The sequence below is a fragment of the Tupaia chinensis genome, unplaced genomic scaffold (genome assembly GCF_000334495.1).
Source record: "Tupaia chinensis unplaced genomic scaffold, TupChi_1.0 Scaffold143906_1, whole genome shotgun sequence".
Lineage (NCBI taxonomy): Eukaryota > Metazoa > Chordata > Mammalia > Scandentia > Tupaiidae > Tupaia > Tupaia belangeri.
Window position 1 is genome coordinate 1101748 of NW_006203757.1, and position 27165 is coordinate 1128912.

A 27165-nucleotide genomic window follows, 5' to 3' on the forward strand; every position below is an offset into this window, starting at 1 on the left:
CCCCCCCGAGAGACGGAGAGATGGAAAGCGAGAAATCACCCCCCAGGGGGGACGGTCATGCCGCAATCCCTTTTCCTCCATTCTCCTCTCAGGATCTTGGGCACGCACGCACACGCGCCCTGTGTAAGTTTTAAGCCACTGGGTCTAGGACGTGAACTGTAGTCAACTACATGGGAGTCCAGCAACATAGCCATTACACTAACCGCTGGTCCCAAACTTGGGTGTTTACAGAAAAACCAATGAGGCAAACCTTGGGGGATCTAGTATATACCAGGCAGTGAGCTTGATATTTTCTTCTATTGTTTTCTTTAACCCTCTTGAGATTTTTGTTATGTCTTTTCATTCCTATTTTCCAGATGAGAAAAAAGGTGAGGGAAGATGTCTCACGCATGGTACTATGGAAATCTGATTCCAACTAAGGTCGGTGGAACCCGAGGCCACTCATTCCACGGTGCTGCTGGAGTCCTTCCTGCATCTGGACCCAGGGCCATCAAGCCACTAACTTCCCCACCAGGGGACAAACATCCGGTCCACCTTCTCGAACCAGCCTGTCAGGCATCAGGACTTACCTCGATGCTACCCGCATGTACTGAGGTCACCATTCATTTTATAAGAGAAGAGACACGGGCGAGAAACAACTGAGTTTGGAGGTGTACGTTGGCCGCACAGCTTCCTCCAGTAAAATGCAACGACCTTTTATTTTTAATTCCCCCCAGGCTACCATTCCATACTTGGATTCTGGAAGCCCATTTCAAACACACAGCATATGCACAAAGGTGGAAGAAGCGAGATGGGTTGGACTTACGCTTATGTCGAGGCTGCAGAGGCTAATGGCATCCTCATCCTGGGTACTCTGCTTCCGTTTTCGCTGCAGAACAAACAATAAAACCAAGTTCAAATAAAAACAGGGACTATGGCTCTGATTAAGAAAAGGAAAAAAGGCAGTAAAATAGCACATGCAATGCTTATCACTTCCACCACGTGACCCCAAATCTTAAACGAAACGATGTAAAAGAACAGTTCTAAGAAAGCCTGAGAAATGGCAGGAAACGGGTAAGCTCTAAAATAATGGGTTTGCATTCTTCTTATTCACGCGACAGTTTCTTTCTTTTGTGTTTTCTTTATTTCTTCATGCCTCCATAGATCAAGGGTTTGAAGTCGACAACGTTCAGATTCTGACTAACTTGGAAGAGTCTCAATTAGAAAGAAAGCCTAATTCACTTGAAGATATTCCATGTTTAGAGGTATTCTGTACCCCGGTGATTTCAATTTGTTCTAAACTTTTCCCAGGGTCTTGTAATCGCAGAACCATCAGACTGCAAAGAACCTGACAGCTTCTCCATCCTGCCCATGGTATGTCATCAACACTGAGATTCAGAAAGGCACGACTTAAACTCAGGATAATTGTATTGAAAATAAATAGATAAATTTCTCATCAGGGAAGTCTGCCAAATTAGATATGAAAATATGTTTTTCCTCTTTATTTTATTTACTTTTAAGAACTTTGCCAGAAGGTGTTTTGCGCTCACAGGAGAGAGACAGAGAGGAGGAAAGCAAGAAACCAACTCTTGTGGGGTCTGGTCGCAATCTCCTGGTCTCCATTTCTCCCACCACCCAGGATGTTGGACACAAAATCCTTTTATTGTTTTATCTGACCCTCAGAAGAATCATCTGACTTCAAGGTGCTGATGCCAGGAGTCACCCAGGCAGGCTCAGTGCTGGGATGGTGCCCAGGATCTGCCTTAACCAGCTGGCCAAGTGACTTTTGGGAAGTCGAATACTCTGCTCAGGCTTTGGGGTTAGACTTAAGATGCTGACAGTCATTCCAAACACACTCGTTCTTTGTGAAGATGTTTCACATTTGCACAGGGGCCTAGCTCTTATTGATGCATCATCCAGTACAATTAAAAACATCACTGTGGGCTGTGGAGGCCTGTGGGTAGTGTGGGGGTTGAGGTGCTGGACTTCCACATGGCCAGATTTGGTTTGAGTCCCGCACCCAGTAGCTTGCTTTCTCGCTTTCTCCCTCTCTCTCTTTCTCTCGCTCCATCACTCTCTGATGACTCTAGAAAGTTAAAATAATAATAATAATAATAATAATAATAAATTAAAGAAATAAATCTTAATGAAAAGCAGCACTGTGGTATCTGTGATACCAATGTACTGGCTTATATTTATGTGACTTTTTGTTTTAAAGAATTATTCATTTAATTTTATTTACCATTATTATTTTCTTAAATTTGCTACAAGACATGCATGCTCATCAGAGAGAAAAACAAGCAAGCAAGCCACCAGGTCTGGGACTTGAACCATAGGTGGCTATGTGGGAGTCCAGCATCTTAACCACCCCACCACCTGCTGGACCCCATGTGATGACTTTTTAAAACTTAGTTTATTTCATAAGATAGAAAGAGAGAGAGAGAGAGGGCTACCCTCAACAGGGTCTCATCACATTGCGATTCCCCCACAAGCCTTCCAGCCAGCCAGAATCATGGGTGTATGTGGGTGCACCTGGCAAGTTCAAGTCCACCCAGGATCCAAACCCAGGTCTTCCATGTGGCTTCAGTATCATGCAGCAGCACTCTATTGCCTGTGCTAACACAGCTTATATAGTGACTTTCTAAAGCAGGTACAAGAGACGATTCCTACTCTGCAGGTGAATAAGCTGAAGTAGAGGAGATAAGCAATTTGCTCCAAGTTACATGGCTACGGTGTCATACTCCAAACCCAGGACCTAATTCCTAGGGCAAAACTCTCTGACGCACTGTTGAGAGCATGTATGGCAAATTGGGCATGTCTCACCTGCCACCTGGAAAGTCTGCCTGGTGCTAAGGGTTACCCAGCAAATAAACGGGGGAGCATACAGGCAACCAGCCACATGTGCAGGGTGCGTGAGCAAGTGACGCAGCATGGTGTCCGGCTGCCTGGAGTCACCCGGCCCCTCCCGAGTCCAGCTTCTCTTGTCTTGAGAGGCTACGGTATTATTTCTTAATTGCCAGAGGGCACAGGAACTTTCCAGAGATAGACAGAAAGGGGAGAAAGCACCCGCCAATAGGGCATGGTCACACTGCAATCCCTTCCCCATTTCTCCATTCTGTTGGGATCTGGGGGACAGATGCACATGTGCCTAGTGTGTTTTTCAAATCATGAATACTGGATTTGGACCGTGGTCAGCCATGCGAGAGCCAACTGCCTTAACCACTAGGCTACTGAGCCAGCCCACAAGAGGACAGTGTTAGACCTGGGGTCCTGGGTGGTGCCATGAGGTGGCTGAGGGTCTCTGGATGCTATCTGCAAAGTAGAAGCAATACCTGCCAGGTGAGGCTGTTGACGCCGGTGGGTGAGATGTACGTGGCACCTGGACTGAGGCCTGGCACGTCATAAGTGCACGATAAATGGCCACTCCTGTTCTGGATCACCAGAGTGGCAACCGCACAGAGCATGCTGCCATCTGCTACTGCCGATCATGGGGGCTTAGGGGGCTACAATTCTATTCCTAAGGCTCATCTACTTGGTCCTTCTGACATGTTGATGGCAACCTGTTATCTCTGGGGCCACCCTGGGGAAGGAAGCGGGGGCTCTTCTCCTCACAGGCGTGCAGCTTTCCCAAGGCCAACCCTCACCACGCAACACTTAAACCTGGCCTCACGGGCTCCCCTCGCCCTGTCCCACAGGCCCCATGTGTCACGTCCAGAAGACAAATGTCCTTTAGTAGCCTTTTAATTAAGCCACAGCCAGTTAATCTGGGGTAGAATGATCTCCTTAAGAAATCTACACAGTTCACAAAATAAAAGCTGTGTGGATTATGAAAGTGGATTTTCTTTTCAATTTTCATTACATAGGGTGGTTTGACCACCGCGAGCAACAAAGAAAGAGCCTGAAGTATAAATGCAGAGCTCGAAGCAAATCGCTCACAAGACATTGCTTCACCGTTGGTCCGTTCCCTCGAAGTTCCCAGATACTTTTGATGTGCAGAGCCCTGCTCTGAGTCCTGGGGTGCAGCAAAGAGTGAGCCGGCCATGTTTCCTGCCCACTGCTTGGAAATAAAACGATAACACAATAATTTTGCAGATTGTGATCTCTGCTACAAATGAGTCAGATAAAGTGCTAAACCAGAGACCAGCAGGGGAGACCCATTTTAGAAAGAGCATTTTCTTTCATGGTTTTCTGGTTTGGGGTGACCTTTTCATGAGACATAAATAAGCCCAGGCAGGCAGGACCTGGTTGGTCACGGTCACATTCCCAGAACCTAGTACAGCACCTGGTACATGGCAGGCTCTCCCCTCACATCGTATTTCTTGACTTGTTTGTTTGTTTTTTGGAGAGAGATTTTTGCTCATGTTCTTGTCAGAGAGACACAGAGACAGAAAGTGAGAAATCACCCCCAAGGGGAGACGGCCACACCACAACCCCTTCTCCTCCATTCTCTCTCAAGATCTTGGGCATGCATGCATATGCGTCCAGCGTGAGTTTTATGCTGCCAGGTCTGGGACTCAAACCATGGTTGACTATGTGGGAGTCTAGCAACGTAACCATTACGCCGTCTGCTGGCCCCAATTTCTTGGCATTTTTATTGATGCCCTTGCCTGCTCCCTTAGAGAAACTTGTCCTCTTCACCAATGACCCAAATCCAGAGCGGGACAGAGGGAGAGTAGAGGAGATCAAAGGGGTACCCATCCCACCCATCAGGCTTGCTCAGGACCCTGGCGATGAAGGGCGTGCAGGTGGGACAGTCACGTGCAGGCACTGCAGGCCCCAGGATGTGGAATCCATGCCGGTGATCTACCAAACAGCTCCTGTAAGAAACCACTGTTGGAAATATAAACCATGGAGAAATGGACAAGTGAGTAATCCAGGAAGCAGAGGGGAGGGCGGGCCACTGCGCTCCCTGTGAACTTCGCCAGTCCTTAACGACAATAAGCAGACCGACGATAATGGCAGCATTAGCTTGGAAAACACTCACTGCATGTCAGCCGCAGAGATACATCAGGACCACCGTCATGAGAGAGGTAGGAACTAGTATTATCTCCATTCTGCAGAGGAGGAGAGAGGCTCAGAAAGGGGCAGTGGCCTGTCCGAGATTTTATAATTAGCGAGTGGCAGAGCCTGGATTCAAACACGGGTCTTTCTGACAGCAAGCCATGTGCCGTCCCACCATGCTGTGCTGTCCCAGAGCCTGGGGAGGCATATGGTACCTGCAGGAGAAATCTAAAAGGTACTGGGCATGAGGAATGTGGAGGGAAATACTTTCATAGCTTTTATTCTACCGGAGGACTGCCCTCAAAGATTGCAACACACTGTCTCGACTACATCCTTGTTTGGTGCGTCCTAGTTTTAAGAGCCAGCCGGTACACTAGGGGATGAGGTGGTCCCTGCCATGTAACTTTATTCTGTGAACTGGAAGCCACCAACCTGTTACTGGGGGAGTTCCTAGCAGGAAGGACACGATGCATGAACTGTGCGTTTACACACTGAGTCTGACAGGTTCCCAGCCAATCCGACAAGCCAAGGACCCACCCCGCTATTCTTAAATTTACTGAAGCGAGTGCGCAGATCACTGTCCTTTCACCCATGAAAGCACAGCACCTTGGGCGAGCCCAGCAACTGCTGCAGCCTACGTGCTCCGACTTCGGCAGCGAACTTCCACCCCCCCAGTCCCTGCTGAGCAGCTGGTCAGGGAATCATTTCTGAATGGGTGATTAGAAAACAGAATGAAGAAAGGAGGCCAGTGTTCTCGGGGCGACACCCTTCCTTTCCGCTAACCACCTGGCTGCCAAGATTAAGTCAAAACCTCAAAAGCGAAGGTCACGGAAGGCTGAAATTCTTCAACCTCAAATTTCCCTGGAGACTGAAAGTCGGCCAGTTCAAGCTAAGATTCTTGCTTTTCAAATAAGAAAGGGTTTTTCCCTGGGGGGGGGGGGGAAGGCACTTTTTTGTGGGGGGGGGGTAAGGCACTTATTTTCCTTAAAGTACATAGACATATTACAGGAAGTCATGGCTGTCGGACGTTGGTCTCAGTGGGACCTGGGCAATTTTCATCCTTCCTACAAGAAGGAATATCAGATGTGCTCAAAGGCAGAGTACAGCCGTGACCACGTCGATCCATGCACTGCCCTGGGCAACAGCATGGGGCTCAGTCCCTGTGCTTTAAGAGCAAGTAATCTGGGCCAGCCTCAGAGCACAGTTGTTAAGTGCGGTGAGGAGGAAGCTGGAATCCACATGGCCACCCATGGTCTGAGATCCGGCCCAAGTGGCTTGAAGGTCATACCGGGGGTGTATGTGTGAGCCCAAGATCCTGATGGGATGGAGAAATACAGGGCAAAAAGATTATGACATGACCAGGCCTTGTTGCGTGACTCACTCACTCTCTCTCTCTCTCTGGCATGCAAATACACCTTCTGGCTTTTTTTTTTTTTTTTTTTTTTAACGAAGGACCAGTCTGTGGCATGGTGAAGACAGCGGATTCCACATGGTTGATCATACAGTTCCAGTCCCAGACCTGGTGACTTGAGAGACATGTTGGACGCGTGTGCCTGTGTACCCAAAATCCCTAAAGGAGGGAGACACGAAGAAGGGATTTCGGTGTGACCACACCCCCTTCACCCAGCCCTCTCTTTCTGTCTTTGGTGAGTGCACGTGTCCTCCGGCAAATTACAAAAAAAGAGGGAAAAAGTAATCCCAGATTGATAACAGCTGCGATGGGAAGGAAACAGCCAGCTGAACACACCATAATTGCACTTAATGGGCACTGAACTCTCTACCTCGCACCTACATGCCTATCTGGGGGCCAGGAGGCAAGGCAGGGACAGGAGAGAATTAGCGGGAACAGTGGGCCTGTGTGGACTGTCTGATTCCTTAGCCCTGCAGGTTACATATCTGACGGCCACACTTTTCCCCAAGCACTTGGGTGCTGGAAAGACCTTCTCATGCTTCTTGAGTTAAAAAATAAGCAAAAGGGGGACCAGCAGGTGGCATAATGGTTATGTCATTGGACTCCCACATAGTTGATGGCAGTTCAAGTTCTGAACCTGGCAGCTTAAAACTCAGGCTAGATGCATGTGCATACGTACCCAAAATCCTGAGAGGAGAATGGAGGAGATGGGATTGTGGTGTGGTCATTCCCCCTAGGGGGGATTTCTCGCTTCCTGTCTCTCTGTCCATCTCTGGTGAACACACATACCCTATAGCAAAATCTCTCAATAAATAAACAAGCAGGAGGTCCCTGTGTTAATTTGCAATGGCGCGGGCTCTGTGCGTTCTGTGTTCAGGTGTGAGGTCTTGTGGAGAGATGGCTGTCCAAGATGGATCAGGTGAACTTTGCAGAGGCTCATTACTGACCACACCATCCTGCTGCCTCAGCTTTAACACGTCACCTTTCCCCTTCTGACCGACTTTCATAATGCATCGCAGTTCCCAGGGCCTACGGGTATGGCCACTTTGTGATCACACAGGGTAGACACCCAAGTCTCACCAGTCAACAGCCCGTGGACAAACTGCTTTTTCTGTTGTCCTGGAGAAGGCGGGCCCCGCTCCAAGCCTGAATAGCACCTCCTTACCTGGCTTGCTTTCTACTCTCTTAAGACTTGAGTCTTTGAACTGGTTGAGGTTTTGAGACTTTGACTCAAAGGAGAATCACCAAGTGCCCCCCAAAACGCAAGCTGGGGGAATATACAAGCCAAGCCGTGTGCTGTCAGTTTAATAGACCATTCCATTTAAGCTCCTCCTTAACCCAGTGTGAGTAAGCATTGCCGCATTCAGCTTACAGAGAGGGACACTGAGAGGGACACTGGGACTCAGGAAGGCTTTCATGACTCACTCAAGGCCACAGAGTTGGTGAGTGTTGGCAAGGCCTTCCTCTTTAGGCCATCCTGAGTGTCACCCCACACATCCTTCTGCCGGGGGTACTTTTTTATCTTTTTATATTGTTTTTAAACAATGTGCTCCCTTTAAATTAGTATACTAAACTAACATAAAATACACTTTTAAATATTTATTGAAAATTATATGCATTTTAAAACAACATAAAACGGCTCAAGGCATTTTACCTACAGAGCCTCAAGGTTATTTATTAACAGCACAAATGAGGCAGACTGCATTCAAAATTTGTCTCTACCATCTGCTACTTGGTATGATCTTGGGTAAGTTATTTCATTTTTACACTCCACACACACAAAAGGGCTTTAAAAAGTTCATGCAAAGTAGGTGTTCTGAAATTATTATGCACGGACTTCATTTTTTCTTTTTGCACTGAAACAAACTCATCCTTTAATTTCAGTTTCCCACAAATTTTTGAATTCCCCTCGTTATTTATTGAGAGGTTTTTTGCCTTTTTTTTTTTTCCGCTATAGGGCGCGTGCGCTCGCCAGACAGACAGAGAAAGACATAGAGACAGAAAGCGAGAAATCACCCCCCAGGGGGGATGGTCACGCTGCAATCCCTTCTCCTCCATTCTCCTCTCGGGATCTTGGGCACGCACGCACACGCGCCCGGCGTGAGTTTTAAGCCACCGGGTCCGGGACACGAACCGCGGTCGACTACGTGGGAGTCCAGCGACATAGCCATTACACTAACTGCTGGCTCCTCCCCTTGTTATTTATTGAGGATGTACTAGATTCTGGGTGTATGGGGACATCTGTGACTACAGAATCCTTCTACAAGCTTTGGTTTCTCCATCAAATGGGGTAGTTCAAAGATTAAAGGAGATCAAATATTTAGGACAGAATGGGCATATGGCAGGAGATAAAACATAATAATTATTATTGTGACTATGGTTATTATCATAATCGCTGTTACTCCTACTGTCACTGTGGGCAAAACTGTTTTGTTGTTATCTGACACTGAGGGGCAAGCAGGGAGGTTATGAGAGACTGAAGGATCTCGCAGGATGAGGGACAAAGGAGCTGGGGTGCAGCCCGGCTCTCCTCTAAGTCTCGGCCCCACAGATCAGTACTACGGATACCGTCAGTCACGTTTGCAGTGTGTCGATCCCACTTCCTTCATGGAGACGAGAGCAAATGCAAACCTGACTTCATTTTAAATGGCCAAGATTGAATTGGTTAGTGTCAAAACCGCCCTGTAATTGAATCACAGGGCTTTTCTACTTAATAACCAGGTGACCAGAGCTGCAAGAACACGGAGGGAGAGAGTGCAGCTCCCGTCTTGGCAGTAAATCGACCCTGATTAGTTGTTTATAACGAATAAATTCAAAACAGATCTCGAACCTTTGTGATTTATCTCCTCACTGGCAAACAGCTTCGGTGGTTTCGAAGGCTTTGATGCCTGGCCTTTCATCTGTGCCTTTTTTGGGGAGAGATTAGCGGAAAGGATTTTGTGTTCTTGTACTTGTCTTTAGTGGAAACTTGACTCTCCAAACTCGTTAGAGCAGGGAGAGGATCCACATTTTGTTGTTCTCTGGTTTGAAGCTTCAAGGAGGAGCAGGAGAATTGAGAGGGGATCCCACTCCATTTTTAATACATCAATTTTTCAAGCATCCTCCTTTTTCCAGCGTCCAGGAACTCTGGCCTTTTTTCTCCTCTTTCTCCAGTGTGCTCACAGGATAGAGAGAACCTGGAATTAGGGTGTTCTCTGAGCTCTTGGCAAGTAAATTCTTTTTTTTTTTTAAGAGAGATTTATTTATTTATTTATTTATTTTTGCGATAGGGCACGTGTGCTCATCAGAGAGACAGAGAGAGACAGAAAGCGAGAAATCACCCCCAGTGGGGATGGGCACGCTGAAATCCATTCTCCTACATTCTCCTCTCGGGATTTTGGGCATGCACGTACATGCGCCTGGTGAGAGTTTAAGCCGCTCAAACTGCAGTTGACTATGTGGGAGTCCAGGGACATAACCATTATGCTATTTACTGGTCCCTTGACAGTATATTGTAACTAACATAATGTGTGAGTTTGTGCGCAGACATTAACTGTAGTCCGAAGATGCTCGTCGGCTCTACAGTAAGACCTGGCGAGTCCACGTCTGAGTTTCACCTCATTTGCAATGGAACCTGGAGCATACCATGTCACTGCTCTGAACCTGTTTTTTCATCTATGAGATGGGGACACTTAAAGTGCCTCCCTCCTAGGGTTGTCGTAGAATTAAGTAATCAGTGTGGGTGAAGGGCTTCGTAAGATGCCTGGTACCCAGGAAATGCGCACGGACTATCATTAGCAGTACAGTAGCAACATCAGCAGTTGAGCAAATGGATGCAGACACCTGGGAAAAACCATGGCAAAAGCACTTAAAATCTGTAAAAGCCTCCTTATTAACCTGATTTTGGCAAACTAGGAGGACCCCCACGAATGCCAGAATGCCGTGAACATCTGGCCCTTAGCTTGGATGGAAGCAGAGATGAAATATTAGACTGTCAATAACCCAAAAACTTTAGCCAAAGAAAGTGTTTCCTTTCCCCCTGGGAAGGAAAACATGTCTGACCGAGCAAGTGGGAGGTGGCAGTTGAGGAAGGGGGCGTGGCGTCCAGCAAGCTGCCAGCACCACCACTGGCCTGATAACCAAGGAGCGGCTGGATTCACCGTGTCACTCAACAAACATTTCCAGATGGCTCTTTCCTACAAAACACTGAAGGTCAGAGAAGCAGGAGAAAAGACAGAAAATGTGTCCACTCAAATGCAGAGAGCTGGAAAACATATTTTCCAGAAAGACAGTTCCAGAAAAAAAGCCAAATGAGCACCAGAATATAGAGGAACAAGGAGTTTGTCTTCACAAAAGTGTTCCATGAATGGGATGTGACAAGAAACATCCAAATGAAGTAACCAGAGAACCTTTCCCTAGGCCTCGTGTATTCCTACAATTACTTCCTGTTTCTACTGACCCTCAGAGGTGCCCTGGGTGGGATTCATCACAATCCTTGGCTCATAACATGTTCTTATCACTGGGGTGTCCCTGGCCCTCTTTTATTTGTCTACTCACTATTTTTAACACATTAACAAACTCCTAACAATGAAATTCCTCACTGGTGGGATTGCTCGAAGCCATTGTCAACCGAAATGGTATCTACCCCCCTATTCATTTCATTTAGGGAATGTTCAAAATCATGGTTTAATTTCTAGAGAATTACCGCAGGTAGCAACCCACTTAGACCTCCCAACTGCATCATTCAGAGTCAAATGTGCTTACCGTCCACGGTAACACCAGGAACTGAATTTGCAGAGGGCCCTCACAGCTTCTTCACGTGCGCTCAGCTTGTGCTCCTGCCTTCTCCCCTCTAGGAATACCCCTGGTGCCGGTACCGCCTTATCAGCCATAGGACCCTGTGGGGTCAGGAGCAGTTCTGCAAATGCCACTAGGCCTTTTACTACAGGGAGAGCAAGGCTTCCTGTCAGCCCCTGGGTCTGGGACGTCTGCTTCCTGGGGCAATTGGCCACATGAAGCAGAGATGAGGAGTGCTGGAGAAGAAGGCCCGCACTTGGGTTCCCTCGGGTAAGCAAAAGGCTCTTCCGTAGAACGTTTGGTATTGTCTACCGTATTAGAATTCACAACCCACACTGCTGCAATTTGGGTCTTTTAAAAAGCTATTTTAAATTTTATTTACTATTACTTTCAATTTGACGAGAGACAGAGACAGAGAGACAGAGAGAGAGAGTCATCAGGTCCAGGACTTGGACTGTGCTTGGCCATATGCGAGTTTGGTGCCTTTAGTGCCTTAACTGCCACACCACCTGCCAGCCCTGAAGTTTGGTTTCTTTATGATGTGTCCTGGCTGTCTGAGGTAGCCCGTTCCCTCCCTTTGCTGGGCTTTATAACAACAATGTCTACTAAGAACCTATAAAAGGGCCGGCTCTGTCGTACAGTGGGACGGCACTGCTCAAGGGAAACTGGACCGCACAGGGGGACACAGTCGACCTTGGCCTGGCTGGCCTGAGACACACCAGGCACATGTGCGAGTGCCCGAGATCTGATGGGCTGAAGGACTGGGGGAGGGGGTCGTGGTATGACGGGATTCTGCTTCTCTCTCGCTCTCACACTCACGTGTGCACGCACACACACTCTGTCACGCATACAGAGAAATACGAATCTACTGCATGCAGAGTGCTTTACATGTGTTACGGCCAGGCCTTCCAGCTGAGCACAGGAGTTCTAACACATGAGGAAAATGGGACTTGAGGGGTTTTGATGGTTCATCTAAGGCCACTTTATGGCTATTTGTTTTTTAAATGTTTTTCTTATCATATAATAATTGTTTATAAGTGTGTAAGTACAATCCAATTGTACAGTACATGCATATGATGTGTAAAGATTCATTTGGAATAATTAGCACACACAGCATCTCAACCATTTTTCATTACTTGTGCTGGGAACATTCGAAATCTCTTTTAGTTACTTGGCAAAACACCATGGGTGGGGTCTTCTACATTCTCCCCTCTGTCTCTTTTACCACTCGACAGTGTTCCTCCTACCTGTCTGCAATGGTTATTTTTTTAAAGAACTATTTATTTATTTAATTCCATTTGTTATTATTTAAATTTGACGAGAGAGAGAGAGAGAGAGAGAGAGAGAGAAAGAAGGGGAAAGCAAGCCGCCAGGTCCAGGATTCAAACCACAGTCGATCATGTGGGAATCCAGCATAACCACCATGCCACCTGCCGGCCCCTGACTGCCATTTTATTTTTTTTTTTTTTTTTTGGAGAGGTTTTGCTATAGGGTGCGTGCACTCGCCAAAAAGACAGAGAGAGACAGAGAGACAGAAAGCAAGAAATCACCCCTCGGGGGGTGATGGCCACGCCGCAATCCCTTCTCCTCCATTCTCCTCTCAGGATCTTGGGCACACATGCACACGCACCTGGCATGAATTTAAGCCATCAGGTCCGGGACTTGAACCACAGTTGACTACATGGGAGTCCAGTGACACAGCCAGTACACCAACTGCTGGTCCCCTGCCATTATTTTTTTAATAAAAATTTTTTTGCCAGAGGGTACGTGTGATTGTTGGAGACAGAGAGAAGTGAGGAATCGCCCGCCATGAGGAATGGTCACACTGCAATCCCTTCTCCATTTCTTCTTCTCTTCGGGATTTTGGGCGCACATGTAAGCACACATACCTGGAGTGTTCCTCAAGCCTCTAGATCTGGGACTCGAAATGCCCAGTCAGCCGTGTGGGACCCAGCCCCTCAATCACCATGCCACTGGCTGGCCCTCTACCTGCAATTGAATTCCCTTTAACCAGCATCTCTCTATATGGATGATACCAAGATTTCACATCAAATCCAGCTACCCGTGTACCAGAAATGACCAGCCTCCCTCCCCTTGGCAACCACAGTCTCTTGGGACACCTCAGCTTTCTACAGGCCAGAAATGACAGGGAGGTAATGCCACTGGGAGCAGCCCGTGAGGGAGCAGAGTCGGCAAATCAGTATCCCAGCTCTTACACCTCGGTGGGACAATGCCGAGGTATAGAGGCTCAGGCTTGATTGGAATCACCTGGGTACACCTGACCATATTCTTCCTGAGGGCAGGACTGCATCTCTTTGGTTAACCAACCTATCTACAGCTGCTTGTACAGTGCCTGGCACCTAAGAGCTGTTAAATGAAACACCTGTCCGATGAACAAACCTATATAGTGAAATTTATTTATACGGGGACCAGCAGTTAGCATAATAGCTGTCGCTGGACTCCCATGTAGTGGACCGCGGTTCGCGTCCCAGACCTGGTGGCTTAAAACTCATGCCGGGCACATGTGCGTGCGTGCCCAAGATCCCGAGAGGAGAATGGAGGAGAAGGGATTGCGGCATGGCCATCTCCCCTGGGGGGTGATTTTTCGCTTTCTATCTCTCTGTCTCTTTATTGTCTGGCGAGCACACGCGCCCTATAGCAAAAATCTCTCCAAAAAAAAAAGAAATTTTTGTTCCTGGGTTCTAGTATCAAAATTCAAAGCTATTGTGGGCTCCAAAATCAAAAATGATATCTTAGGGCTGGCAGGTGGCATGGTGGTTAAGGGTGCTAGCCTCCCATATGGCCGACTGCGGTTCGAGTCCTGGATCTGGCAGCTTGCTTTCTCACTTTCCTTCTCTATTTCACTCATACTCTGTCCCTCTCTGGTCAAATGAAAATAAATAAATATATATAATACAGTAAAATAATTCTTTAAGAAAAAAAAAAGATAGCTTATGGACAGCATTTCTGGGCATTTGAGTCCTCCTGAAAAGAAATCCTACAGCTTTATATTTGCCATTCTGTCGGTGGGCAGATTCATTTGTTCATGTGTGTCAGTCAACAAATATTTCTTGAGCTTTCTCTGTGTACTGGGTTCTAACCTCATGATGTCCAGGAAGGTTCTGGATGTGAAAGGACTCTAGTCTTGATAAAACACTGACTTCCTAGGAAATGGATTAAGTGTTGGATAAACATGCTTGGATTCTGCCAAATCCAGGTCTTGGTTTCAGACTTTAAGATGAAAGCGACTGGTTTGGATTTGGAAGCAAAGACTCGGGATTAGAAAATTCAGCACCAAGTTCTTCCCCCTTCCCTGCAGTGCACTTGTGGCTTCCCCACAACTTTTTCTTTTAAATACAAAACTAGTCAGGACATAAAAGTGCCCCTAAAGAAGGGATGCCCCAAATACCTGTGCGTCCCCGGTGTTCAGGAGCCCTGGGCTCCCCTCTCTGTCATCTGGAGCCGTGGTGTGCCCCTCCTCCACTTTCAAAGACCGCTGCAGGAGGAACCGGCCCTGTAATCACAGCTGACATCTTTCCAGACACCACATCAGAACCGCGCTGGCTCCCACCTTACTGCTCTGATTGTTCTGGTGGCTCCTCTGCAGACCGTTGGCTAGAGAGCCATTCTCAAATGAGTCATGACTACTCAGAAGACTGGTGGCCTCCCCTGTGCAGAATGCGCTGCAGCTGGGCAGGCGTGGGGGTCACGTCAGTCCAGGGCTGTGGCCGAGGTGCCAGCTGCCTCCGCAGGCGACGTACCCAGGAGGTACACTGTGAGCTTTCCTCGGCAGGTTCAGGGCTATCATTGTGCGGGGAAGGGTACTCGATACTACCCTTTCCTTACAGCTGTTTCTTTCCTACGAGAACGGAGGAACACCTTTAAGGATAAACAGCTAGTCTCTGTGAGAGTTTCCAGTTTTGTTTGGAAGAGAGTTTTGGTGTTTTGAGAGGTTTTTGTTATAGAGTGTTTGTGCTTGCTGGGGAGACAGAGACAGAAAGTGAGAAGTCACCCCCCAGGGAGATGGCCACACAGCAATCCCTTCTCCTCCCTACTTCTCTAAGGTTTTTCGGGCATGCATGCACACCTGTCTAGCCTGAGCTTGAAGCTGCCAGGTCCAGGACTCAAACTGTGGTTGACCATGTGGGAGGTCCAGCACCTTAAGTACTATGCCACCTGCTGGCCCCAAAGAAGACAGTTATCTTTAATCAAATATCATGTGACTTCAAAAAGTTGGTATAAAAAAAAAAGGAATTAATGTGTCAATTTATTCTGGTTCAAAATATTATTTTTGAATTCATGCTTAATTTTTTCATAATATACATTTCCACGAACTTTTTGAGGACACCCTCCCCCCCTCCATGTAATCCTCAAATTATTTCTTTCTCAGGCCTAAGGAATTACGTCCCAGCAAAGACCCAACTTCATTCTGCTAAAGTGCTTGGCCCATTGGTCTGACTGACTGCCTTGTCAGAGCATGACGGCCTGCAAGCATCCAGGGTTTGGACATCCTGCAGTGGTATAAACCTCACACAGAGGGCCAAGAGCCCCTCAGAATCGTGTACGGAGAGAATACTGGATTCTTTTAAGAGTAACAGATGAACTGAGGTCCCCTTAAGGAGAAGAGAGTGAATTTATTATTTATTTATTTATTCTTAGATTTTTGTCACAGGGTGTGTACGCTCACCAGAGAGATACGAGAGAAAGGGAAAGTGAGAAATCACCTCCCCCCCAAAGATGGCCACACTACTGTCCTTTCTCCTCCATTCTACTCTTGGGGTTTTGGACATGCACACACATGCACTCAGTGTTTTTCAGGCTGGTGGGTCTGGGACTCAAACCACGGAGTCAGTCATGTGGGAATCCAGCGCCTTAACCACACCACCTGGTGGCCCCATATTTTGTTTTACGTTTGACAACTTTAATTTTATTGGGTGGTTGGAAAAGTCAGGTCACATTTTTACATAGAAAAAAAACATGTCAAGACTTTTCTAACAACCCAATGTTTCAAATTCCCCAAAAAAGTTGGCAAGTCTAGAATAAGCTACTTCTGGAGATCCTTCATCCAGATTTGCAGTTTGCTGACATTTCTCTATTTGCTGGATCTCTCTCCGTGCACAGGGTCTGGATCCCACACGGCTGACTGCAGTGAGAATCCCAGCCACAGCGGCTTGCAAAATACACCAGGCACGTGTGTGCACATGCCCCAAATCCTGTCAAGAGGGGAAAATGGGCAAAAGAGGTTGTAGTGTGACTCTTCCCATTAAAGAAAAATATATGGGTAAAACCTGAGCGGCTTTGTACAAATGACTAAGTCTTTTTCAGTGTGAAGGGCGATGATGCAAGGTGATTCATGGATGAGTGAGGTATAGGAAAGACTTTCTTCTAGGAAGCTCCCTCTTAACGTTGTCACATAAAATAACAACCCCAGGCAGTACAGTGCTCATGCCAAGTACAGAAAAAGCCCTCCCCCCGGCAGGACCGAAAGGGACGCCTCCTTTCCCTTCTCCTATACAGAGAGGATCTGAACCACCCTGGTACTGTGACTGCCCCGTCATGGATTAAAAATGAAATTCCTATCTAATAGGTCTAACTTTAGCCACAGGAAATGGGAGTGCCTGGGAGACCCACAAGGGCTAGCCATGCTTTGTTTGAGGATGGGCACCTTATCTCTACTTAACCTTCTTCCTTCCCCTTTTTGGGAGGGGAGAGAGTAGAGGCTGGGTTTTGGGAGTGAGCGGGAAGCGAGGCCTGTGAGGCCTGTTTCCTGGTTGGCTTGGTGGGAGATTTCCCCCTCTGTTGTCCCAGTGTTGGCTCACACGTGCATGCTACATTGTGTTAGGAAAAAATGATGGCCACTTGGAGCCGTGTTATAACAGAGATGTGGGCCATGAAGATTCCCTGGTTCAGAAATGGGATGATCCTCTGTTTGCAGATATCTAGACACCTGGACTGTAGATTTTAAATGCCTCTGGAGGGTGGGGGGGAAGAGACAGTTAAACCTAGATAATTTTCTTTTTTTTTTTTTGGAGAGGTTTTTGCTATAGGGCACGTGCGCTCGCCAGACAGACAGAGAGAGACATAGAGACAGAAAGCGAGAACTCACCCCCCAGGGGGGATGGTTACGCCGCAGTCCCTTCTCCTCTGTTCTCCTCTCGGGATCTTGGGCACGCATGCACACGTGCCCGGCGTGAGTTTTAAGCCACCAGGTCCAGGACGCGAACCAGGGTCGACTACGTGGGAATCCAGCGACATAGCCATTACGCTAACTGCTGGTTCCCAAACCTAGATAATTCTCTAAAACTTCCATTTAGGACTGACCCTCCGGTACAGCAGTAACTTGCTACTCAAGAGAAGCCGGATTCTACACGGTGAGTCAATCCCAGCCTTGATTGGTCTAAAGCATACTGGGCACACGTACGTGCATGTGCCTGTGATCCCACGGGCTGGAGGACAGCTCGGAGAGGATCGTGGTGTGACCAGACCCCATGGAAGGTGCTCATCTCTCTCCCTCACTCTCTGATGTGTGCACACGTGCTCCATCACAAATAAAGAGGAAAACGCAATGCTAAACCCTTCTATTTCTACATTTTCTTTAGCTTTATGATGATATACACAATTTGCAGAAATGTTTTGTGAATTTCTACTAGAAGTTTCCAGATCACAACTGGTATGATCTTTTTCTTACCTGATGCATCAGCAGTAACAGGGGAAGGAATTATCTGGATTGCCATCTGTGTTTTGCATGCCACTGACCTAGCTCTGTGACCTCAGGCATCTCATTTTCCCTCCCTGGATCTCAGTTTCATCATCTGTAAACCAAGGTGGCTGAACCAGGTGACCTCGAACGCTTCCTTCTAAAACTGTGTGCATTTAGGACACGTGACCAAGGAGGTGACTGAGTAAAGAAGGCAAGTGGGCAGTGAGAGGGCAGAGATTGGGAAACACTTTCTAGAAATAAGTATGAGATTCTCGATTTGCCTCAAATTGTGGGTTACAACCACCCTATCTGTAAATGATCTTGAAACATGAAGAGCTGAGTTCAGGTCCCAACACAGCCCAGTGCATGGCAGAAAGAAGGCGGCCCCTGAACAAATATTTATGAATAAAGGCCCTTCTGTGGATGCCCTTGAGTATCAGGGCTAATGTCAGAAGGACTGGGACCAGGAGATGGTATAAGGGGTTATGTACCTGGACTCACACATGGCTGACCGCAGTTCAAGTTCCGGACCTGGTGGCTTGAAACTCATGCCAGGTGCTATGCGTGCGTGCCCAAAATCTCAAGAGGAGAACAGAGGAGAAAGGACTGCGGCATGGCCATCCTCCCTGGGGGTGATTTCTTGCTTTCTATCTCTCTTTCTCTGTCTCTCCAGCGAGTGCACATATCCTACAGCAAAAATCTCTCTAAAGGGGCTGGCGGGTGGTATGGTAGTTGAGGCACTGATTCCCACATGGGTAACCATGGTTTGAGTCCTGGACCTGGCGACTTGCTTTCTCAGTTTCTCCTTCTCTCTCTCTCTGTCTCTGGTCAAGTTAAAAAAAAAAAAGTGTGTGTACACACACACACACACACACACACATATATACATATATATAATCATAACAAATGGAATTAAATAAATAAATTCTTTTTTTAAAAAAAAAAAAAAGGCGGGAAGAAAAAAGCATGAACGGCCAGTGAAAGTGAACCAAAAAAGCAAAAGATCAGCCAAAGAGAGAAAGAGCAAAAGAACAGCGAGCAGGGAGAACGTCAGGGAGAAGAAAGACATACACGACCAGTCAGTTCGTATTATTTGCAGTGTTTATATTCTATAAAGTCATCGTGAACACCAAGGTAGGGAATGCTCAGTCACTGCTCCTATGGGAAATACGGGTAAGTCCCTGGGGGCCTCTGCTTGCAGTATTTTTGGCAACCAATCGATACAGAACCTTGCTGTATGCACGGTCCCGCTTAACCAAGCCTTCTTTCATACGTGTTGCTGATTCCTTCACCTTGAGCGCATGGCCATCTGTGGATCTCAGGCCTGAAATAACAGCACGTGTGTTTTCTCTGCAGGGCGCATGGCAGCCTTCTGGGCTTCGGGACCCTCAACAGCACTCCAGTATGGCTCTTGGGGGTCATTTGAACCGGTGAAATCAGCAACGGAAAGCACGAAAGTGCAAAACACCAGGCACTAAGTAGACCACCGAAGGGACACTCGCTTGTGGTGGGGAGCTGGAAGAAGGCAGAGCTTCGCTGTGTTCCACTACGACTGGGGACATGCAGATCAACATGCAGAAAGTGCAGTTGGGACTCAGGTTTTCCTTGCCCTGCACGTGTCTGCTCATTACCCAAACATGCCTTAAGTATTGATTTGGAGATTAAAAATAAATCTGAGAGCAAATTCACAAAAATGAAATCTGTAAATAATGAGAATCTACCGTGAGAGTGTGTGTGTGTGTGTGTGTTTGTGTGTGTGTACACGAGGGGATTTCAAAACACCCATGAAAAACAGAATTAAAGTACAAGTTTATTTTGGTGCAAAAAAAAGTTAAATCCACACACAGTTTTTTCCCTAATGCACACTTTCCATGAGCTCTTTGAAGACCCCGTGGACACTATGTTACACATATGCTAGAGAGACAGCGAGCGCGTGTGCACAACAAAGAAGAAATGCACAAAATGAGGAAATGAGTGTTGCATCCAAAGAACTTGGGGCTCACGGTGGGAGCAGGCCTTGCCCAGAGCGGGGTGATCCGAGCACACAGGAATCTACATGCCTCTCCCTCACACTTTTCAGTCTAAGGCACAAGGATGCTTCTGTCAGCATTAGCTACACAATCTGCAAGACCCAGAGTAAAAAGAAAATGTAGGGCCTTTGTCCAAAAATGACTGCTGTGACATGACCGCACAGAGCAGTAAACCAGGCGTGTGGCACTTCTGAAGCTGGACCCTGTGCCCTGTGCAGGTGGCTCGCTGTCTGGGGAAGCCGCCCTGGCCTCAGGCCTGCAGGTGAGGGCGCAGGAGCAGCCAGACAGGCCAACTCCCACTCTCACACTGCGCTGGGCGGCCCAGCGCCTCAGGGCTTGGCTTAGCGCCTCGCTGGGCCTTAACCCAAACACCAGCCCAGGGCAGGCAACAGGGATAGGCCCGATTTCCTCCTTCCATGAGGACTCGTGTGGCCCCGAATATAGCAAACTCCAGGAGACCAGCTGACTGGGCAATTCCCACCTAAAATAAAGGGTAGAGTCCCACTGTGCCCTACTCCTCCTTCACCCAGGGAACCAGAATACAGAGCCTGTCTCTGTCTGGGTCTCTCTGCCCAACACACACAGACACTCACCTCACACTCACCTCACACACAAACACACACACACACTCACTCTCACACTCATACGCACTCACACACACAAATAGAAACAGAAGGTTCCTTGAGGCAAAGACTCCTGAATCATCTATAGAGTTCAGTCTCTTTTTAAAAATTTTAACTTATTATTATTATTTTCTAATTTGACCAGAGAGAGAGAGAAAGTGAGAAAGGAAGCCACCAGGTCTAGGACTTGAACCATGGTTGGCCACGGGGGCATCCAGTGCCTTTAACTACCATGCTACCTGCCAACCCCCTTTTTTTAAAAAATTATTTTTTTTAAAAAATTATTTTTAAAAAAATTATTAGCGTAATGGCTATATCGCTAGACTCCCATGTAGTCTAACGCGGTTTGAGTCCCGGACCCGGTGGCTCAAATTCACGCCGGGTGCGTGTGCGTGCATGCCCAGGATCCCGAGAGGAGAATGGAGGAGGAAGGATTGCGGCGTGGCCATCCTCCCTGGGGGGTGATTTCTCACTTTCTATCTCTCTGTCTCTGTCTGTCTGTCTGGCGAGCGCATGCGCCCTATAGCAAAAACCTCTCCAAAAAAAGAAAAAGGAAAAAAATTATTTTATTTTTAACTATATTTTTTATTTTTATTATTATTTTCCGATTAGATTCAGTCTCTCCTGCTGCATGGTGGGGAATGAAGGCAGGGGTGGCGGATGAGGGGAGGGTGGTGAGGAATGGGGGTTGAAATGAGACATCATTTTGCACCCTCAGAATAGCAAAATTAAAAAGTCTGACTCTCATATAAGGCTGGAGGGGGAGTCCCAGACTTCAGCTTCCAGTCAAGCTGAAGATGTGGCCGTCCTGCAGCTCACCCTTCCACGTCGGGGAGGGATCGGTCAGTGCCCACGGGCACTGAGAGACCTGTGCATGGATGTCCAAATGTTTACAACGGCAAAGGACGGAAAATATCAGAAATGAGCATCAAGGGGAAAATGGACATGCACCAACATCCTGTCAGTCGAAACCGATCTATCAAGCAAGATGCCTCTTTCACACACGGCCGCCCAGGCCATGCCGTGGAATGTGGAATGTAAGACGCACGCTGGCACCGGGCGGCTGCCTCATGCCTCCTGCCTGACTCACGTCGGATGGCTGCACATACCTCCCTGCAGTTTATTCTGGCCCAGCTAGAACCACACGCACACAGGGCCTCCCGGCTTCCAGACCAGGGGTTCTTAATGTTTTGGTCTTAGGGCCCCTTCATGCAAAAATTATTAAAGCCTCAGTGAGCTTTCATTTATGTGGGTTATATATCGACCAATATCTACGATATTAGAAAATAAAACTGAGAGGGCCAGTAGGTGTTGGGGTGGTTAAGGTGCTGGACTCCCACATGGCTGACCATGGTTCTAGTCCCAGATCGGCTTGCTTTCTCACTTTCCCTCTCTTTCTCTGTCTCTCCTTGGCCAAAGTAATAATAATAATAATAATATTTAAAACTTAAAAAAAAAGAAAACAGAAAAAATTTAAATATTCATTATTTTTAAAATATTCATTATTTTTTAAATGATCACATTTTAACAAAAATTAACTATATTTTCTAAAACACAGTGAAAGGATAGCATTTTTTTTTAAGTTTTGCTGTGTGTGTGTGTGTGTGTGTGTGTGGGCACTCACTGGAGAGAGACAGAGAGAGAAAAGTGAGAAATCACTTTCAGGGGAATGGCAACATCGCAATCCCTTCTCCTCCATTCTCCTCTTGGAATTTTGGGCATGCACACATATGTACCTGGCATGTTTTTCAAGCCACTGGGTCTGGAACTCAAACTGTGCAGTCAACCATGTGGGATGCAGGCACCTTAACCAACATGCCACTGGCTGGCCCCAGCATGGTTCTGTATTTTGACAACTCTCCTTAATGTCTGGCTGCCCTGCAGACTGCTGGCTTCACAGGTCTGCTCTCAGTCAGTCTGTGCTATTTGTTGGTCTGGCAGACACGTGCAAAGAAAATCTGTTTTTGTGGTTATGCAGTTAGCGACCTCTTACAGATTTGGGGAATTCCTGCAAGTCCTCAGATCACACTTTAGGAACCACTGTTTCAGACCATCCTCCACTCTGCCAAAGTTGTTGTTCACACACTCAGAATCCTGCCACTTCCAGCTTCCCACAGTCAACAAATGGCTCAGGAGTTAAGTCCACACTCTGCTCACAACACTTTTCCTGTTCGGCCAGTCTCCTGCCTGTCCAAACTCCATTCGCCCTATGCACTGAGTCCTCTGCCGGTGGCTGGGTGCACGGGGATGCCTCAGCCTGTCAAGCCTGTGAGCCTCAGCCTCCCTTCTGCTGGGAGGGTTCCTGTGGTCTTTTACAATTCAGTCCAAAGGTTGCCTTCTCTAGGAGCAAAACTAAAAACGTTAATGAATTAAAACGTTAAAATGAAAAAGAATGTAAGCTCTCTCTCTAATCATTGTTATATTGATTACATTTTGGAATACTAATAGTTGGATACACTGAGTCAAAGAAAATGTATTATTACAATGAATTATACCTGTTTCTTTTTACTTCTTTTAATGGGGCTATTAGAACTTTGAAAATTACACATGTGGCTTGCATTCCATTTCTATCGGACAATGCTGTTCTGGAGGACACGGTGCTCTCTTGTGACCTGGATTTTAGCACTTTCCATTTGTTTTTTAGATTTTTGCCACAGGGCATGTGCACTCACTGAAGAGAGACAAAGAGACAGAGAGGGCAAGTAAGAAATCACCCCCAGGGGAGATGGCCATGCCACAATCCCTTCTCTTCCATTCTACTCTTAGGATTTTGGATGTACACAACACCTGCCTGGAGTGTTTTTCAAACACCAGGTCCAAGATTTGAACCTCAGAGTCACCCATGTGAGAGCCCACACCTTAACCACCACGCCACCTGCCGGTCCGCATTTTTCTTGTTACATAGAATTAAGTAAATTATTGCTGTGAAGAGAAGCAGATTCAAGATGGTCCCATGGTCTACTAGCCAAGGGAGCCAGATCCCACATAGCCAACTATGATCCAATCTTGGATCCTTCAACTTGAAAAAACACCCAGGGGTGTGTATACATGCCTCAAATCCCGACAGGATGGAAAAACAGAGAAGGGATTGTGGTGTGATAACCTTCCATGGTGGAGGAGGGTGGGAGGGTTTCTCCTCCTCTTTCTCTCTGTCTCTCTATCTCTCTCGGGCAAGTGTAAGCACCCTCTGGCAATTTTTTTTTTTTAAAAAGAAAAAAGAAGAGGAGATCAACTAGAATTATATATATATTTTCTCCCTTTTTCAACCTTCCCTGCCCCATGCAGATAGGCTGGGCAAAACAAAACAAAACAAAAAAAAAGCGGAGCAAGAACTGCAATGACCCTGATGACAGAGGTTCACCCCTAAAACAAACATGTACCCTTGCCACCTGGGCGGCCACAGACAGGAACCAGTGGCATCGCTGACCCCGAGCAGGGACAGACTTCCTGGTGGCTGTTGAAACAATGCACCAGAGAACAAAGTGCCTTCAACACTAAGAATAGAAGAGCAGCTCCAAATAAGATTTCCAGGACTCTGCAGGAACAAATTCTTCCCTGCTCTGTTCCTAGGCCACCTCCCACCCTCGGCTTGGCCCGGCCTCGGCACAAATGTCCTATCTCAGCAGTCCACATACCAGCTCCAGCTGCAGACTGATGGGCACAGTGAAAGGGGGAGACCCAGACAAAGAGGTGACGAGGGCTGTGTCCTACAGGGCACACAGCACAGTGGTTCTTCAGCTGGGACACAGCATATATGATTCTGTCATCCAGGTCTCTGGTGGCTTCGGACAGCAGGAACTAGAAAAGGTACTGAAGGGTAAGGCCTAAGTGGGTCTGGATCGAGTCATGTTTGGGGAAAACACTGACTGTGTTATTAGTATGAGTAGCTGTGGACCTTTGGGTAAGTGAATGAATCTCTCTGGATCTCACCCTCATCATCTATGAAGGGCGTGGGTGATAGGAGCTCTCCTATCTTATCCAGTCCCAAACTTCCATGACTCTGTACAGGTGGACAAGGTACCACCGACGGCTTCGTCTTTACTCATGAAGAAACACTCACTGGGCAGCTAATGAGAGTTAGATTCTGAACTCGACGCCAGCAGACAAAGAGAAGTGTTTCTTCTACTCGACCCATTTCTTAAGGGAGAGAAGGAAAGAGCAAGAGGGGGACAGAATGAATCATTAGAGCAGAGTTCTTCACCTGGGCCATGGGCTTGCACAGACATTTTTACAAGTACATGCGATTTTCTGAACAGAACATTTAAATTTGCATGTGCCATGAGGAGGGCAGAGGGCTGGTGATTTAGAGAGACCCTGACAGGCCAAGCACCATGCTTAATTCTTAGTGTGTGTGTGTGTGTGTGTGTGTGTGTGTGTGTGTGTGTGCTTAAAGAGTCAGTGCCCAAACACTCTACAAAGTGCATGTAGGAATAAATACTCAGGAGTTGTTTTTTTTTTTTTTTTTTTAAGGTTTTTGCCGTAGGGCACATGAGCTTGCCAGAGACAGGAGAGAGAAGTGAAGAATTTCCTCCTAGGATTTTGGGTACACGTGTAAAAACCAGTGAGGTTTGCAAGCCTCCAGGTCTGGGACTCAAACCGCGGTTGGCCATATGGAAGTTCAGCACCTTAACCACTATACCACCTGCTAGCCCCAACACATGCAAGGGATTTGAATCCAAGCTTCTTCAGTGCAAAGTCCGCCTCTGTCCTCCACATCAGGGAAATTTCTCTTTGCCCCTCGCTTCTCTGCTGCTACCACCTCGACCAACTGGCCCCTTCCTACATCAGATTAGAAGCATTTCACAGGCTGATGTAGGACTGTACCTACCTGACCTGGGATCGCTGTGTCTGCCCCGTGGGGGAGTATGGGAGGATAAAATGAAAAAACCTATGTAAAAACTCATCACTAGTCAGTTCTCCAGAGGTACAAGCTCATGGTCATTTGTCGCATATTTATTTATGACCTAATAAGTAGCAGGGCCGGGACTTGAACCGTGGATTGCTAGGTGGGTTATGACTCCCTCCATACATTACTTTACTGCTGTGCTATCGTGGTGGCCCCATAGTGAGCATTTCTGAGCACCAAAAAGAGGCATTATTTGAAGATATCTCATCAACTCCTCATACCCCACGAGGCAGGTACGACCACTGCCTGCATTCTGTAGCAAGGATAACTAAGGCCCAGAGAGCTAGGCATTTTGTACAAGGCTACAGAGTAAGTGACAGCGAAGCTTTGAATCCAGGTGGTGAACCTCCAGAATCAAGGTTTATTTATTTATTTTTTTATTAAATTACTTTTTTCTTCTATGAGAGAGACCGCACCCAAACAGGGTCTTGACACATGCTTCACCCTTGGCCTCAGCCAGTGCTGGGTGATGAGCATGTGCAGGCCTGATATACTCAGAGAGCTCCCTGGACCTGAATCCAGAACCCTCCAATGGGGGTCAGTCTTGCAGAGCATTGCATTTTACTGCTGCATTACCATCCAGACCCAGAATCCGGGTTCGTTTTGTTTTTGGAGAGGTTTTTGCTATAGGGCGCATGCGCTCGCCAGAAAGACAGAGAGAGAGACAGAGAGACAGAATGCTAGAAATCACCCCCCAGGGGGGATAGCCATGCCACAATCCCTTCTCCTCCATTCTCCTCTCAGGATCTTGGGCACGCACGCACGCACACACGCTCAGCGTGAGTTTAAGCCACCGGGTCCGGGACTCGAACCACAGTCAACTACATGGGAGTCCAGTGACATTGCCATTACGCTATCTGCTGATTTCAGTTCTTAATAGCTATACCTCTACTGCCCCTGGATGGAGGATCGGGTACAGAGAAGCTCAGCATTGCCCAAAGGCTCGAACTTGATCCTGATTCCCAACGCCCAGCCCGGTGTGCTCATCCCTGTCCCATGAGGGGTACTGTGGAGGGGACATCAGAGTTTATGGCAGGGGCCAGGTGAGTCTGTGGGAAGAAAGGCAGAGGTGATAAGCACGACAAGGAAGACTCAGAAGGAACAAGATGAGGAAGGCTGCAGGCTGGGCTCGGTGCTAATGAATACGGAGGAGCTGGAATGTGGACGAAGTTATTCAGGAGGAAAGGGCTGACCAAGCAAGGACTGGTGTGTGAGGGCTGCTTTATGAGCTCTTCCAAGAGAACTGCCCACCCTGGCCAGCGTCAGGAGCCAGCTGCCCTGAGTGACATCCATGTGGTCTATATTTAGGTCCCAAAGCCACCCATTGTTTCTGTGCTACTGGAAGTCGGGGTCACCAGCCTGACCTTGCTCCTCCGAGTCTCATGTCTGAGCCTTCCATCAAGAGAGGCCTTTTTAGGATCTGATTTAAATCAACCTCTGCCATGGCTTCCCCTGAGCACCCCAGCAAGCTGTAAAAATATGGCTGGAAAGGGGCTTTAAAATGAAGTGCTGCCCTTCTGTGGAATACACTGCTTCTTTCCCTCCACAAAATCAAGCCACAACCATATTTACCTGAGGACATAGTGTGCCTCTGGGCCCTGTGGTTGCTAAGCCTATATGCACCAAAGATTCTTTTTTTAATTTGCCAGAGGGTATGTGCACTTGCTGGAGAGAGACCAGGGTGCATGCATGCAAGACAGAGTGAGAGAAAGAAACATCCCCACTGGGCATGATCATGT

The 27165-nt window shown here is 47.4% G+C and overlaps 1 protein-coding gene across 1 annotated transcript in view; it reads right to left on the minus strand.

Moving 5' to 3' along the window:
- Positions 1 to 27165, minus strand: part of ARHGEF3 (Rho guanine nucleotide exchange factor 3) — a 207100-nt gene that overhangs the window by 177186 nt on the left and 2749 nt on the right. The window contains exon 2 of the mRNA XM_027767068.1: positions 806 to 868. Within this exon, the coding sequence (XP_027622869.1) occupies positions 806 to 868 (63 nt within the window). The remainder of the gene's footprint in view (positions 1 to 805; positions 869 to 27165) is intronic.